The sequence below is a fragment of the Engraulis encrasicolus genome, chromosome 16, assembly GCF_034702125.1.
Source record: "Engraulis encrasicolus isolate BLACKSEA-1 chromosome 16, IST_EnEncr_1.0, whole genome shotgun sequence".
In the NCBI taxonomy this organism is placed as follows: Eukaryota; Metazoa; Chordata; class Actinopteri; order Clupeiformes; family Engraulidae; genus Engraulis; species Engraulis encrasicolus.
This window is the reverse complement of record NC_085872.1, coordinates 7,177,193-7,191,525: the sequence shown is the minus strand read 5'-3', so window position 1 is coordinate 7,191,525 and position 14,333 is coordinate 7,177,193. Positions and strand designations below refer to the sequence as shown.

At 44.1% G+C, this 14,333-nt stretch overlaps 1 protein-coding gene across 2 annotated transcripts in view; it reads left to right on the top strand.

Moving 5' to 3' along the window:
* chd8 (chromodomain helicase DNA binding protein 8) overlaps nucleotides 1-14,333 on the top strand; it is a 42,783-nt gene that overhangs the window by 17,925 nt on the left and 10,525 nt on the right. For both annotated transcript variants that reach the window (XM_063218499.1, XM_063218500.1), the window contains 9 exons: nucleotides 5,488-5,731; nucleotides 6,479-6,655; nucleotides 8,033-8,176; nucleotides 8,592-8,690; nucleotides 9,574-9,733; nucleotides 10,269-10,479; nucleotides 12,343-12,538; nucleotides 12,805-12,975; nucleotides 13,515-13,808. In XM_063218499.1, the coding sequence (XP_063074569.1) occupies nucleotides 5,488-5,731; nucleotides 6,479-6,655; nucleotides 8,033-8,176; nucleotides 8,592-8,690; nucleotides 9,574-9,733; nucleotides 10,269-10,479; nucleotides 12,343-12,538; nucleotides 12,805-12,975; nucleotides 13,515-13,808 (1,696 nt within the window). The remainder of the gene's footprint in view (nucleotides 1-5,487; nucleotides 5,732-6,478; nucleotides 6,656-8,032; nucleotides 8,177-8,591; nucleotides 8,691-9,573; nucleotides 9,734-10,268; nucleotides 10,480-12,342; nucleotides 12,539-12,804; nucleotides 12,976-13,514; nucleotides 13,809-14,333) is intronic.

The following is a 14,333-nucleotide window of genomic DNA, read 5'->3' as shown; positions in this document are numbered from 1 at the left end:
ACACAGTATCCGGCAATATCGGAATAGTTTTGGTAGCTTGTACCCTTGCTTCACTAAACAAAAAATAAGCGACGTGAAAAAAAATACTTTCAGGGTGCTAAAACACACTTTGTGGAATAACTCAATTAAATCTCAACGAAAATATTTGAAACTTTTCTGAAGGCTTCTGTTGACTGAAACAATCGTGTTTACAGAAGTAGGCAGAAAATGATTGGTCCGTCTTGATAAAAAGTCCGTGTTACATCTTGCCCCCCGTTAGTTTGTGCCCCGTGCTCCCCTACTAGACTATTCGCCAGCACGCTGTCAATTAAACATGGCGTTAGCGCTGCAGAATGCCTGTTATGGCAACGAGGCAACCTTGTTCTGCGCTTCTACAGTGTAGGAAGAAGGAAGGTGTGTGATGCCATATCCAACATTTCGCTCTCATTTTTCCCGAACGAATATGCGCCTCGCGCCATGCTCACGTCTCCCTGTTCTCCCCAATCGCCCTCTCCTCCCCCACAAAGGCACTTGTATGCTGTTCATGCCTCTTCAAAAAGATTACGTTCACCGTCCAGGTCATAGATTGTGGCCAAACAAAGTTCTGTTTCTATGTTTCCTAAATTGTGTTAATTTGGATAACAGGGTTACATCCCAGTTCTCCAGTGCTGGCGTCGTGTAGCTCTAACGTGTAATTTCCAAGCAGCGGTAATTGCGACTCCAAACTCCCCCAAAATACCAAACAAAGCATGTAGGCTAGTTCGAACTGTGAGAAACATAGGATAAAGCGGTGTCGACACCACGAGATACAAGGTTCGCGCGAGAGAGGGAACATGCTTTTTATCCACGGGAGCCGACCCATACCCATGTCTTGCGCTGCTCAGTAGTAGCTTGCAACCTCTACCTCGCATTACATAAACTTCACGAGAGGCTGCATTAAAGATTGCGTTTGAACTGATGTGGCTGACATGATAGTGTGTCAAGGCTGAGTTTTAAAACTTTCAAGGAACAGGTATGGCATTATCTTACCATTTGACACATGGGACACTGCTACTCTGCTTTCAGCTGGCTGAGGCGGTATTCCAGGAATCAAAAATAGCCCTGATGTCCTTAGAAATGTTTCGATTCAAGTCATCGGACAACAAGCAGTGAGTTTCGGGGCGCATAGCTTGTTTATAGCCCTCAAGCGCAAGCTTCGCGGGAAGCAGTGTTGCTTACCCTTAGTTTCTTCAAAGTTTTTCCAATAGCCATGAAGTATTCCTCATCTCGCGCCTTGACCAATTATTTGACAATTTTGGTCGTTTGTCTCTTTGCAAGACTGTCATGAATAGGCTATAGGCTAAATTATTTATCTTTGGAACCATTCACCCAACATCTAAAGTAGGCAACCGGTGGAGCTCTTTTGATGGATGCAAGACCAAGTGTCCTCTGCTCGCCTATTTTCGATTGCATGCTGGAAGACTAAGACATGTATAAACGTGTCTTTTTGTATTGATTCTAATACTCAACCGATGGTGGCTGGTCAATGCAAAGAATGTTACCGAGAGGTTACTCTTTCTAGACTGAGAAGCGCGAGCTTAACATGCATTTTCAGCGCGTGGAGTTGTGGTCGTGAAATAGCCCTGGGATATCAAGCCATAGCGTACGGACACATCCTGAGTTGGGGGTAACTTAAAAGCAGGCCATATTCGTAACGTTTACCTCGCCACATATCCATCATAACGTGCTTTTGTCCGCGATGGTGGAAATTATTCACAAGGCTGCACTTTGAAGTGACTCGCAAGTATAATGTGTGGGAGCGGAACATAGGCTACTGTAACAGCCTTCGGGGGCTGAAGGCAAGCGCATTCATAAAGGAAAGGGAAAGCAAAATGGATAGGTGTACTCTTTTATAAAACAACAATAGATTAAGTCCTGTGGTTCGGTTATGTCAGCAGTGTGTGTTTTTTTAGGCTATTTCAACTGCTTAAATAGCCTAGTTCAACAATCAATGTCCATCACCATTTAGCTAACCATTTAGACAGCTTGGTCATAGCCTTTAAATCCTCTCTGGCTTGGTTCTCACTGAATTTCTGTCGTAAGCGAGGGGCGAGAGAGCGAGAGCTTCACGTGTGTAGCCTACAGACGCGTGTTGCACATCAGAGCGCCCCACCACACACACTTCCTACAACATTGATAGAAAATATTTGTTGATCACAGTGCAAACTTCCATAGCCTACCCTATTAAGAATGCAAAATGAGTTGGGCTGAGAGGGAGATAAATTAACTTCCGCGATGGTTTAAAATGTAGGCGATGTTTGTTCTGGAGACTCGCAAATGGTTGCCGCTGTTGCCGCGTCCAGACCAGCCGCATCTTGCCGCCAATGGCACCGCTTAGGACAATGACGTGATTCAAACAAAGAATGTGGGCGGGCTGTTGCATTCTGAAAACAAGGGTTGGACTTCGACTTTTTTTTTAGACCCAACATGGCGAGTCACGCCAAGTCATTGAAAGTTACAACTGTCAAGTCCAAGTCGAGTCCCGAGTCAAAGGCGTGCAAGTCGAGTCGAGTCGCAAGTCTTTTCTGATCTTGACATTTCAAGTCGCAAGTCTTCACACCGCTGACTCGAGTCAGACTCGAGTCCAAGTCACTGGACTCGAGTCCACATGTCTGCACGCCACCACCGGTGGTGTCATACAACAGATTCACTCAGTAGTTTTGAGCCATCGTCTTCCGTGTTCCAAAAAAAAAGTACCGGTACACGAGCGGTCAACAATTCAGTTGCGGCGCAGCGCGAGAGATTAAAAAAACAAATAGCCAACATTGTTGCTGATGGCAGAAAAGAAAATAAGTGTAATACTATGTCTTTAAAGTGCAATGACAATCATTAAACGAGTTGGACTGATGTTCCAATATGGGCTAATAATGCATATGCATGGAATGCATAGCTGGAAGAAGGTAGGACACGTTTCCATTATCATTGCACCTGCCGTGGCGGATAGTTAGAAAAAAAGAATAGTTTACTTCGACTGCGCATGATGTCCTTTTCATGAAGGGTTTTCCTTTTAAGCATTGTGACTTTTACTAACATTATTCATAGCCCCAATGGAACGGCTATCATTGGCAGCTAGCTAGGATATACATGCGTAATACCATGCGTTTCATCCTCAAAGTTTAGCGCGTTTGACTAGCTACGTGTAGAACTAGCTCTAGTTGTCTTTCTGACAATTTACAGTCTCATCTGTAATCATAGCATATTCATTTTGTTGTTGCCGATATATATTTAAGAAATAAGTTAAAAATGGGTTGCATTTTACAGGGGTCTCGGAGGCTATCCCTGGCAGAGCCAATATTTTGTGTCTTGTTCTGGGAAGCAGTGTTCTGATGGGTGGACTCATGGTCAATAAATGCCGTTTCGGTGTTTGTTTCACTTTCAAGGCTTGTTGTAGGCTACTGTGTGATGCTATTTCTGCTAACTGGAATGTGCAGCAACAGTTGTGTGTGCTTGTTTTTGAGTGGCTGAACGTCTGTGCGCATCTTCTCGGACTATACGCTTCGTTAGAGTTCAGTTATTTGCGCACTGCGCACTCAGGACTGATAGGTGGGTGATTTGTCTTGATTCGAGTGGAAAGTTACGCGACAAGCTTGGGGAAGTGTGTTACTTTCGTTAAACGATAGACGTATGTCTGTGACTGTGTCGTGTCTGCTTGGGTCGTGTCAGCTTGTAGGAGAGAACACGGGTGCGTGTAGGAATCGGGGACGTTTTTTAAATCAATGGTAAGCGTGTGCCTGTCACCGCACATCGAGAAGCAAAAAAGTACCGGTAGCCATAGGTTTTCAAAACGGTAGAACACAAGAGGTAGACTACCGCACCCTGTTTGTAAACGTCAACATCAAATTATTTGTAACAGGATGAATAGTGAAAAGTATACAAAATAACCAACAACTCGTTTTCTCCCTCTGATTGCTATGACCAGTGCATTATTTTTTAAATGTCAGAAATACTGCAAGCAATGCGCACCAGTGCTTTCACCAGAACAGTTGCCCATTCTGATGGGAAAGACAAAATATAGCCTACTACTACTACAAAAAAGAAACATAATGGGATCACTGTATCAACGCATTGCAATTCCAAGTCAATAATTCTGTGATATCAGCTAGACCATTTTGAAGCAACACTCATTGTGAATCCATTCTGCATAATGTTGTGAACAATTCATAAACAATGGGTAGAAATAAGAGGAAATAACCAAAACATGCCCCAAATTGCAGTTCAATGTTTGCAGTCTGATATATCCTTTATCCCTCCATTCTCGGCCAGTTCTAGTCAATCTCCCTCTTTCCCTTTTCTTGTATTTAGAAATTGGCATATGTAAACATAGCATTGTAGGCCTACATCTGATCTAGTACCTACAGGTACATTCATACTGAGAGTGTATACAGGCCTACTGAGTGTATAATGAATATTCATTGTTAATGTGAAGTGTACAGTTTTATGTTGGTTGAAGTTCTGATTTTGTGGCACTTTCTGGTATTACTGGCGCCCTCAAGACATAGGTCTATTTTGCTCTAGGCGACTGCCCTGTCTGCCTATGCCTAGTGCTGGCTCTGGCACCATTCCTTGCATAAAACCAGTGTATGTTTCGTTATGAGGGCAAAGCCTGGCTACATTGGTTTTCTTAGGGTTACGGAGTGATACTCGATCGGGTGCCTAACCGGTAAAAAAGTTCAGTCAGATGACTTTTTTTTGCTTTAATCCCTGTTAATGGTTAGGGTGGATGTCTTTAGATCAGAGGGTAGCAGGTTCAAATTCCACCTTTACCTCCCTACACCTCCACTTATGGTTTAAGACCCCTTATACAAGACATCTAACCCTCACATTGGTCCAGGGACTTAAACCAATACCCTGCAAATAGCTGACACCATCATCCTAAGCAACTTTGCTAAGTGTAATGTAATGGAAATTGTAATGTAACGTGTTGTCTTCATAAATATGTAGGTAGGAATTCTATGTGATTTTAGCATATTCAACCAAAATATAAAGCTCTTTATATTCCCATCTACGTGTTGTTCCTTTTATGCATGTCTGCTTTTTGGCATGGACCTGACGCCTTTGCAATCTTTTTTTTCATCACTCAAGTCTACTAGCAGTTGTGGAACCTTTCTGTATACATCTATAACTTTAACCCCTTAGTGCAGTCTCTGTTATAACCTTATTGTCACAAAATGGTTATGACCAAGTCTTAATCGGTTGCTAATGACTCCTTGTTATGATGTAGTTCAGTGTTTTCAGCGAAGAGTTAACTGGCCTGTCGACAGGCCCATCTGCAGTAAGGGCCTGCTTTTAAAATGTGCCTTGCCCCTCTCCTCTCCTTTTCTTACTCTGGCCACAGGCAAAACTGTATTCTGGGGTTCTCACTTCTTACCAGTAGTAGTGGAACATCAGTAGTGTACATCTATCCGAGTGTCCCCCAGGTTTAAATGAAACCGTGCTTTGCCCCCTCTCCTCTTCTAACTCCGACCACAGGCAGAACTGTATCCTGGCGGACGAGATGGGCCTGGGCAAGACCATCCAGTCCATCGCCCTGCTGTCCGAGGTGTACAGCGCCGGCGTGCACGGGCCCTTCCTCATCATCGCGCCGCTCTCCACCATCACCAACTGGGAGCGCGAGTTCAACACCTGGACGGACCTCAACGCCATTATTTACCACGGCAGCCTGGCCAGCCGGCAGATGATCCAGCAGTACGAGATGTATGTCAAGGACGACAAGGTGAGGAACGGGACACGCATCATGCATATCATAGAATCACTGTTTTATTTGAATCGTCATCGTTGCGTTATCAACGGAGCGTTATCCAGAGATTTCAGAAGAGATTGAGAAAAGGACGATGAGGTGAGGAATTATGTATTCCATCATAAAATATCATTTTATTTGTCATCGTAGCATTCTCAACAGATTTGTTTTGGAAATACAGCGTTTCAGAGCAGATGAGGTGATGATGTTTTAAATGTTTAAACTGACTATGGAGCTTCTTATAAGGATCTCCAATCAATGATTTTTTTTAAGAATCTTCCAAGTGAGGGGGTGATGTATTATGGCCTTGACATTGCACAATAAACAATAAATATTGGAAGCATTATCACCATGCACCATTGTGTACATTCATTGTGAATGTATGCAAATGTGTGCTGTGTTGTATGTTACACATATTGTGCATTTATTGACAACTTGAAATCTAATCAACCTGAAATCTCACACTACCAGACTCCAAAGTAGTTTCTTCCACCAAGCAGTTAGATTACTGAATTCATGCTGAAGACAACAAGGCACTTTCTTTGCACTTCCTACCCCTATCCCCCCCCCCCTCTTTTTATTTTTATTTTTTAATCTTTTTGAGGGCACAAAAACACAACAGTTTTTACTCTTTATAGGCTTCAAACCTATAATAAGACGTAATAAACTAATCTTGAACTTCATTTCTGCCAGGATTAATAAAAGTTCCTCTACTCTCCGCAGGGCCACCTCATCCCAGGGGCCTACAAGTTTGACGCCCTGATCACCACATTCGAGATGATTCTGTCGGACTGCCCGGAGCTGAGGGAGATCGCCTGGCGCTGCGTCATCATCGACGAGGCCCACCGCCTCAAGAACAGGAACTGCAAGCTGCTCGACAGCCTCAAGATGCTCGACCTGGTGAGACAAGATGACATGATTTTTTAAATTTTTGCTAGATTTGGTCTTAAATGTTGGTTATGTGTGTGTGTGTGTTATGTATAAGCTACTTGACACCTTAATTTCACCATGGGAAACAATTGAAGCAGAGAGAGTAGAGAGAGAGAGAGGTTCCATTGGCCCATTGTTTCCTGGTTCTATTATGGCCCCCCTTAGGCAGACCTAGGCAGACCTAAGGACTGTTCTATTCATTGTAGGAGCATTATGACACGGCCCTTTAGGCAGACCGGAACCTGGTCGCGTTAGGTGCCCATAGAAACCCATTATGTTGGCATATCTCTATATACTTAAATAATCAATCAAGAGTTTATTGTCATTGTCAAAAAGGCAACGAAATTGTGTTTCGGGTACAATACTTAGTAGCAGCAAAAAACTAATACAAAGTTTAGTACACCTTTACTTAAAGAATCTCTGATTAAAGGTTACACTGACACAGGTGTCATACGTATGACATAAGTGTCATAGTAGTGTCTAAACAGTGTATTGACACAGTCATGGACAAGTCATTTAGCATGATGGAAATGTCTTTACCATAATCGAATGTCATTTGACGACAGTCATAAAATGTTTGGTATTGACATTGTTTATGATGCATCAATGACTGCGTTATGACCCTTATGGCGTACGTATGACGCTTGAATCAGGTGAAGTGTTACGCAATTGAAGAACTCAACTCTAATCTACACTCACACATGGCGCTTGACAGACTAGCTATCAGGACTGCTTCAGGGCAGTTTGTAGATTTAGCTTTGGCTTTTCCTGGTCTTGGTATTCGTTTCTCATCTTTTTAATGAGATCATGCATATTGGCACACAGACACAACAATGAAAGTTACCGCATGAACACATCAGAAGAGGCAAAAGCAACAAAGTCGCTGGACTGTTTTCAGAGCAAGAGCGAAACAAGCAAAAAACCGACAGATTAAGAGCGTTAAAAGGAATGCAAGCTTTTCGATATTCCAATTGGCTGTGGCGGCTGTCGCCAAACTGCGTCATGGCTCATTGCAATAATATTCGCTCAATGAATAGCAAACTGTTGCTTGTGTCACTCAAATTGCCTCCTGTCAGCCAAATCGGTTTTGTTTGCCAGCTGTGGCTACGGTTAACTACTTCCATTGCCGTTGTTGCTCTTGTTGTGTTTTGTGTGTTTACACTTCTAGCACTACAGTGTGTCGATTAATTGTGCAGTCATAATCCCTGATTGTGTATTTGGGTATGCGTGGGCATGTGAACTGCAGGATGACGTTATCCTCTTTTCCTCCTTCTCCTCCCTCCTGCTCCTCCTCCTCCTCCCTCCTCCTCCTTCTCCTCCCTCCTGCTCCTCCTCCTCCCTCCCCAGGAGCATAAGGTCCTCTTAACGGGCACCCCGCTGCAGAACACAGTGGAGGAGCTCTTCAGCCTGCTGCACTTCCTGGAGCCGGCCCAGTTCCCCTCCGAGACCGAGTTCCTGCGCGAGTTTGGCGACCTCAAGACGGAAGAGCAGGTAACTTCATCTCGTCTGCATCTCCCATTTAAATAAATAGAACTTCAGAGGGGGGTATCATGCACACACAGTTTTCGGTGCCTTTTTTGACAAGGATAGTAAATGTCGTAATCAGATGGCGCAGCAGCTTGGGATTGCTGTTTAATGTCTGTGATGATGGTTGAGTATCAGACAGGAGCGATGGTGCTTTTCATTTCAGCAGTTTTTATTCATCCGTGGGCCAGAATGGCATGAACTATTATGCAATGCACTGTGTGATCCTTTTAGCAGTAAACTTTTACAAGAAATGATAGAAATCGAGGTAAACCATATGTACTTTTACCATATGTACTTTTACCATATGTATTTGAAGTACTATTAGTACACACAGAGAAGCACTTGGCAGAATAGGCTGACTTCACCGTCTCCCCCCCAGGTCCAGAAGCTGCAGGCCATCTTGAAGCCCATGATGCTGAGGAGGCTGAAGGAGGACGTGGAGAAGAACCTGGCCCCCAAACAGGAGACCATCATCGAGGTGAGGGGTTTCTAAAGATTTTGGGACGACGTTTCTTTTGGAGACCGCCCACCCAATGCAAAGGAGTGTGCTCAAGTTCGGAGTTTGGGGTTTCTTGCTGTAATTGACGAGTCTCTCCTTGAACCATTCATGGTAGGGTGCATTAGCGTGATGGGCCACTTCACAACCCTGTATCATCAAGGTGTGTTTGTTTCCACAGTGCTTAGCTGCTCCACTCGCAATGATAGCCACGTGCTAGCACACTTGTACCAAGCGCCATATGGATTACCCAGTTCATTTTTAGACGTGTGAAACCTGGAGGATCAGGCCCCATAGCAAAGATATGCCAACTGCAGTGCTGTGTTGCAGCTGACACTGCGTCTCCATGTGTAAGCTGTAAACACTGCGAAGGAGCAGTTTGCACGCTTGAAAGGCGTACACATGCCCACGCATAGCCAGCCTTCACGCACGGCATACACATGCCCACGCATAGCCAGCCTTCACGCACAGCATACACATGCCCACGCATAGCCAGCCTTCACGCACGGCATACACATGCCCACGCATAGCCAGCCTGTGAGTAAGTAGTAGAGGTGACACTTCATGGGTCCCGAAGGCAGAGTAAAAATCGGCGATGAAGCACATTGCATCTGCATGGTAATAGTGCAAGTTGGCGTTTCACACATGGCAGTTGTGACAGCTCTGGCCTAGTGGTTAAGAATATGGGGCTTTGTAACACTTAAGTTTTTCTTTTACCTCAGAAATGTAAAAGCTAATTCTTTTACCTGACATGTTTCAACGGTATCAGCTTCCGTCTTCATCTGAGGGTCACATGGATGTTGATGCGTGATGTGCTTTAAAAACGTCTGCGTCTGTGTTTCTGCCCTGTGCCTTTGTGCTATAGGTGGAGCTGACGGATGTGCAGAAGAAGTACTACCGCGCCATCCTGGAGAGGAACTTCAGCTTCCTGAGCATGGGCGCCTCCCACAACAGCAACGTGCCCAACCTGCTCAACACCATGATGGAGCTGCGCAAGTGCTGCAACCACCCGTACCTCATCACAGGTAAAGCCTTAGTGCTGCAACCACCCGTACCTCATCACAGGTAAAGCCTTAGTGCTGCAACCACCCGTACCTCATCACAGGTAAAACCTTAGTGCTGCCACCACCCGTACCTCATCACAGGTAAAACCTTAGTGCTGCAACCACCCGTACCTCATCACAGGTAAAACCGTTGTACTTTTTATTGGCACTGATATTACTGCCATGATCTTCTCCTCCACCCTTACCTCATCACAGTTAAAATCTTTTTCCATGTTGCAGGAGAAGAGGAGAAGATTGTGTCAGTAATATTGGTGTTAAAAAAGAAAAAATGAACAAACGGGTGCCTATACTTAAAAGCCCCTGTAAATCTGGTAGTAATATCAGTGTAAATAAAGAAATACATCCAACAAACAGATACCTATTCTTAGTTGCCCCTGTAAATGTGGCAAGAGTATCAGTGTAAATAGCAATCAAACAACCCAGTGGCTATAGTTAATAGCCCCTGTAAATGTTGACTAAGTCAAGTCACTTAATTTTGTCCCTGTGTGTGCGCCAGGAGCGGAGGAGAAGATCGTGGCGGAGCTGAGGGAGGTGTACGACCCGCTGGCGCCGGACTTCCACCTGCAGGCGCTGGTGCGGTCCGCAGGGAAGCTGGTGCTTCTGGACAAGCTGCTGCCGCGGCTGAAGGCCGGAGGACACAAGGTGCTCATCTTCTCACAGATGGTCCGCTGCCTCGACATCCTGGAGGACTACCTCATCAACAAGCGGTAGGCACTCTGAACTTTTTTTTTTTTTTTACTCTGAAGAACACTGAAACGTTAGTTGGGTGTTTGCATGTAATCAATACTTTAAAAACTAAGACTAGATGCTCCAGCTACTACTTTGAAGGTTTAAAAAAAAAAAAAATGTGTATATATATATATATTTAAGCAAATATGGTAAAAGGCTCATATGGTACATCATGCAGATAATGAAGAATGGCAGGGTCTCCGCGGATCCTTAAAAAGTCTTATAAAGTCTTACTTTTAATATTTGTTTTTTAAGGTCTTATAAAGCATTATATTTCGCCAATTTTTGGAAGTGTGGTATTATATTTACGTGGGAGGTCTTATATTTCATCTGGGTAGCTTGAGTGTAAGAAAAAAGGTCTATTTTTTGACGCTATAAACCTTATTTAACCGGCATACGTCCCTTATCACGATGCGGAAAAGTATAGGAAACGGATCTGTGTTTGTGGCGCAGCGCAGCCCGCCGCTGGCCACACAGCGGGGGGCAGCGGCAGACCTGTGGGCGCAGCGTGTTCTAGTAGAAACAGTCGAAAAAGTGGTCGAAAAAATATGAACGTGAATCGAGATGGGTAGATAGATGCACGTTCAGTGTAATGTGGCTTGAGGACAAGAAATAAAACGGTTAGCTGCTATCCAAAGCAACGTCGGAATATGAAGCTTTATGTTAACTGTGTCGAGAGGACGGATAGCCTAATCAGTCGTTATAATGTTGTCTATCGTAAGCATGTTAGCCATGCCCTCGCGTTTGGGTAGAAGCGTTTGCTAAATGTAAAGGGTTCATTTCATAAAGTCCATTGTGACCGTATTCGAAAATAATTGTTCCTTCATACAATAGCCTACACTTTCAAAATCGCCTCTAGATACGTGACAGGCTATTTGATGCCTCTGTCAAATGCAAAATGATTTCGTTAACATGATGGCAGCATGAGGAAATGAGCGCGAGGCAATACGAAATCGGATGAGTAACAGAATATGTACGAAGCCAATGATCTGGCGAGGTGCGTAATGTCCAAATCGGTAACCAGATGGGCAACGGTAAACGCTCTAAATGCTTGTTATGGACATGCTGGAAATCGCTTCCAAGTTGTGCGCTGTTTCTTGCGCCCATCTAGAGAACAACAAACTACAGACAGGCTAAGCTCAAAGTAGAACGCTTGCTTCTGCTACCCGTCTCTGATAAAGCGAGCTGGAGGAGGAGAACGGCACTTAGAGTAGTCATACATTTAACCCTTTTGACACCAGGTGTCCTCTCTCCCAATAGCAAAGTGCATTCAACTATTTATCCATCAAAAATTATGAATTGTTGAGCCATTTTTAATGTGTACATTTAAAGGCATTTGATGAACATTCATCTGATTTTTCCATAGGCCGTCAAAACATGCGTGGGACCCTCAATTAAATGCCAGTTGTCAGTTAACTGACCATATGCATGCATGGTGTCTGTAGGCCTACAGATCAGTTACACCTTGCTACTGCTTACACTGTGTTTACCCTAGGCTACACTATAAAAGCACAGTAGTCATATAATATTGTTTATTATATATAATTATGTACTAGGCCTACATTTCATTATAGCAATGCAAACTAATAACATTAGCAATATTGCAATGCCTCACCCCGGGCGGTGGTCTTATATTTTATCATCATCGTCTTATATTTGTCTTAAAAAGTCTTATATTTGGTGATCCAAAATGTGCAGAAACCCTGGAATGGGTATTCTGACAGTTAACCTTTTAGAGGAGAATTTACTTGTGCAGGCATTGGTTCTTAGCCACACTCCTTGGACTATGTCCTCACAGTGTAATTTGACGTGCGTAAATGATTGGTTGTGTTTCCGCGCAGATACCTGTACGAGCGCATTGACGGGCGAGTGAGGGGCAACCTGCGCCAGGCAGCCATCGACCGCTTCAGCAAGCCAGAGTCAGACCGCTTCGTGTTCCTGCTGTGTACGCGCGCCGGAGGCCTGGGCATTAACCTGACTGCTGCCGACACCTGCGTCATCTTTGACTCTGACTGGAACCCCCAGAATGACTTGCAGGTATGGCAGTCAATGGCGTTTTGGGCTCAGGCGTTAGGCGATACAACCACAGCTAATGCCCTTAAATGAATTAATAATTTAATCAATTTTTACAGCATTTATATGTGCAAACATTTGGGTTTGTGATGTGCAATTTGTTTCTTAAACCCCTCTTTACCTGTACCAGAGATAAAGGTTAAGAACCACTGCTATACATGATATTCCGTCACAGTTTGTGTAATTCAAAACCCCTTCTGCTCTGCTCTGCTCTGCTCTCCTGTTCATAGGCCCAGGCTCGCTGCCACCGTATTGGCCAGTCGAAGGCGGTGAAGGTGTACCGGCTGATCACGCGTAACTCATACGAGCGGGAGATGCTGGACAAGGCCAGTCTGAAGCTGGGGCTGGACCGCGCCGTGCTGCAGACCATGAGCGGGAACAAGGAGACCAACGTCAACGGAGTAAGTGATCAGGGCTGATGGTATTAAGGCTCAGTACCTGATTTCAGGCTTGACAGAGTTTGTTGGCAAGAATACAAATATAGTCATTAGGTTATTCTGGGACTGTAGATGTAAACTAGCCTGAGGCTAACTCTGGTACAATGCATGAAATGGCAACATTTTCTTTTAATTGAACATGGTCCAAAATTATGGGTTTTTTTTATTATTTCAGAAAGTGTTAAAGGTTCAGGCCCAGGATTTTGTCTACTATAAGGCCTGGTGTTTCTGAAGCTCTCGTAGTAATACATGACAAATGGTAAACCTTAAAATGTTAAAACAAAGTCTGCAAATCTTGTGTATCTTGTGTATTCAGATGCATCAGATCCAGTAGTTTGAAGAGAAGAATATTTGAGGGACAATAGTGACGTTTATAAAGTCTTATAAAGTTCAGTTGCTTTTTGTTGCGCTTCTCAAATGTAAACAGTTCATTATTAAAAAGTATGCATATTTCTATGAGCATGCCTTATACTGACCTGCACCACATCACTGCGCTACTACAGCAGATCCAGCAGTTCTCCAAGAAGGAGATCGAGGACCTGTTGAGGAAGGGTGCCTACGCCGCCATCATGGACGAGAATGACGAGGGCAGCCGGTTCTGCGAGGAGGACATCGACCAGATCCTCCAGCGGCGCGCCACCACAATCACCATCGAGAGCGAGGGCAAAGGTTCCACGTTCTCCAAGGCCAGTTTCGTGGCCTCCGAGAACCGCACGGACATCGCCCTCGATGACCCAGAGTTCTGGCAGAAGTGGGCCAAGAAGGCGGACATTGACTATGACTCCATCAACAGAAAGGTGTGTGTGTGTGTGTGTGTGTGTGTGTGTGTGTGTGTGTGTGTGTGTGTGTGTGTGTGTGTGTGTGTGTGTGTGTGTGTGTGTGTGTGTGTGTGTTCTGTAATAAATGGAGGTTAATAATGAATGAAAGTGTTTTTCTGTATTGAAGAACCTTTAACATACATTTAAATGCATGTTTGGCATTGCATTTGTCCCACAAAGCATTAAAAACATTGTTGTATTTCAGCATGGAAATACTGCTGAGAAGAACATATGGAACCCTAAGAGCAGGTGGTCCAAACATCTGCATGTGCTGTCTTATTGATTTAAGCTTGTAAGAATGAGTGGGATGAGTGCCCAAGGACATTTGTAGTCTTTTATATACAGTGAACTCAAACCTAAGAATTTTTAACTTCATCAGTTAAGACAAAGTACATAACTTGAGGATGTGCACGATATCAATTATACAAGTATGTTGTGCAAGTATATTCTTTCATGTGAACATTTCTAAAGCAATGCTTTAGGGTTACTTTAGGGTTACTACAC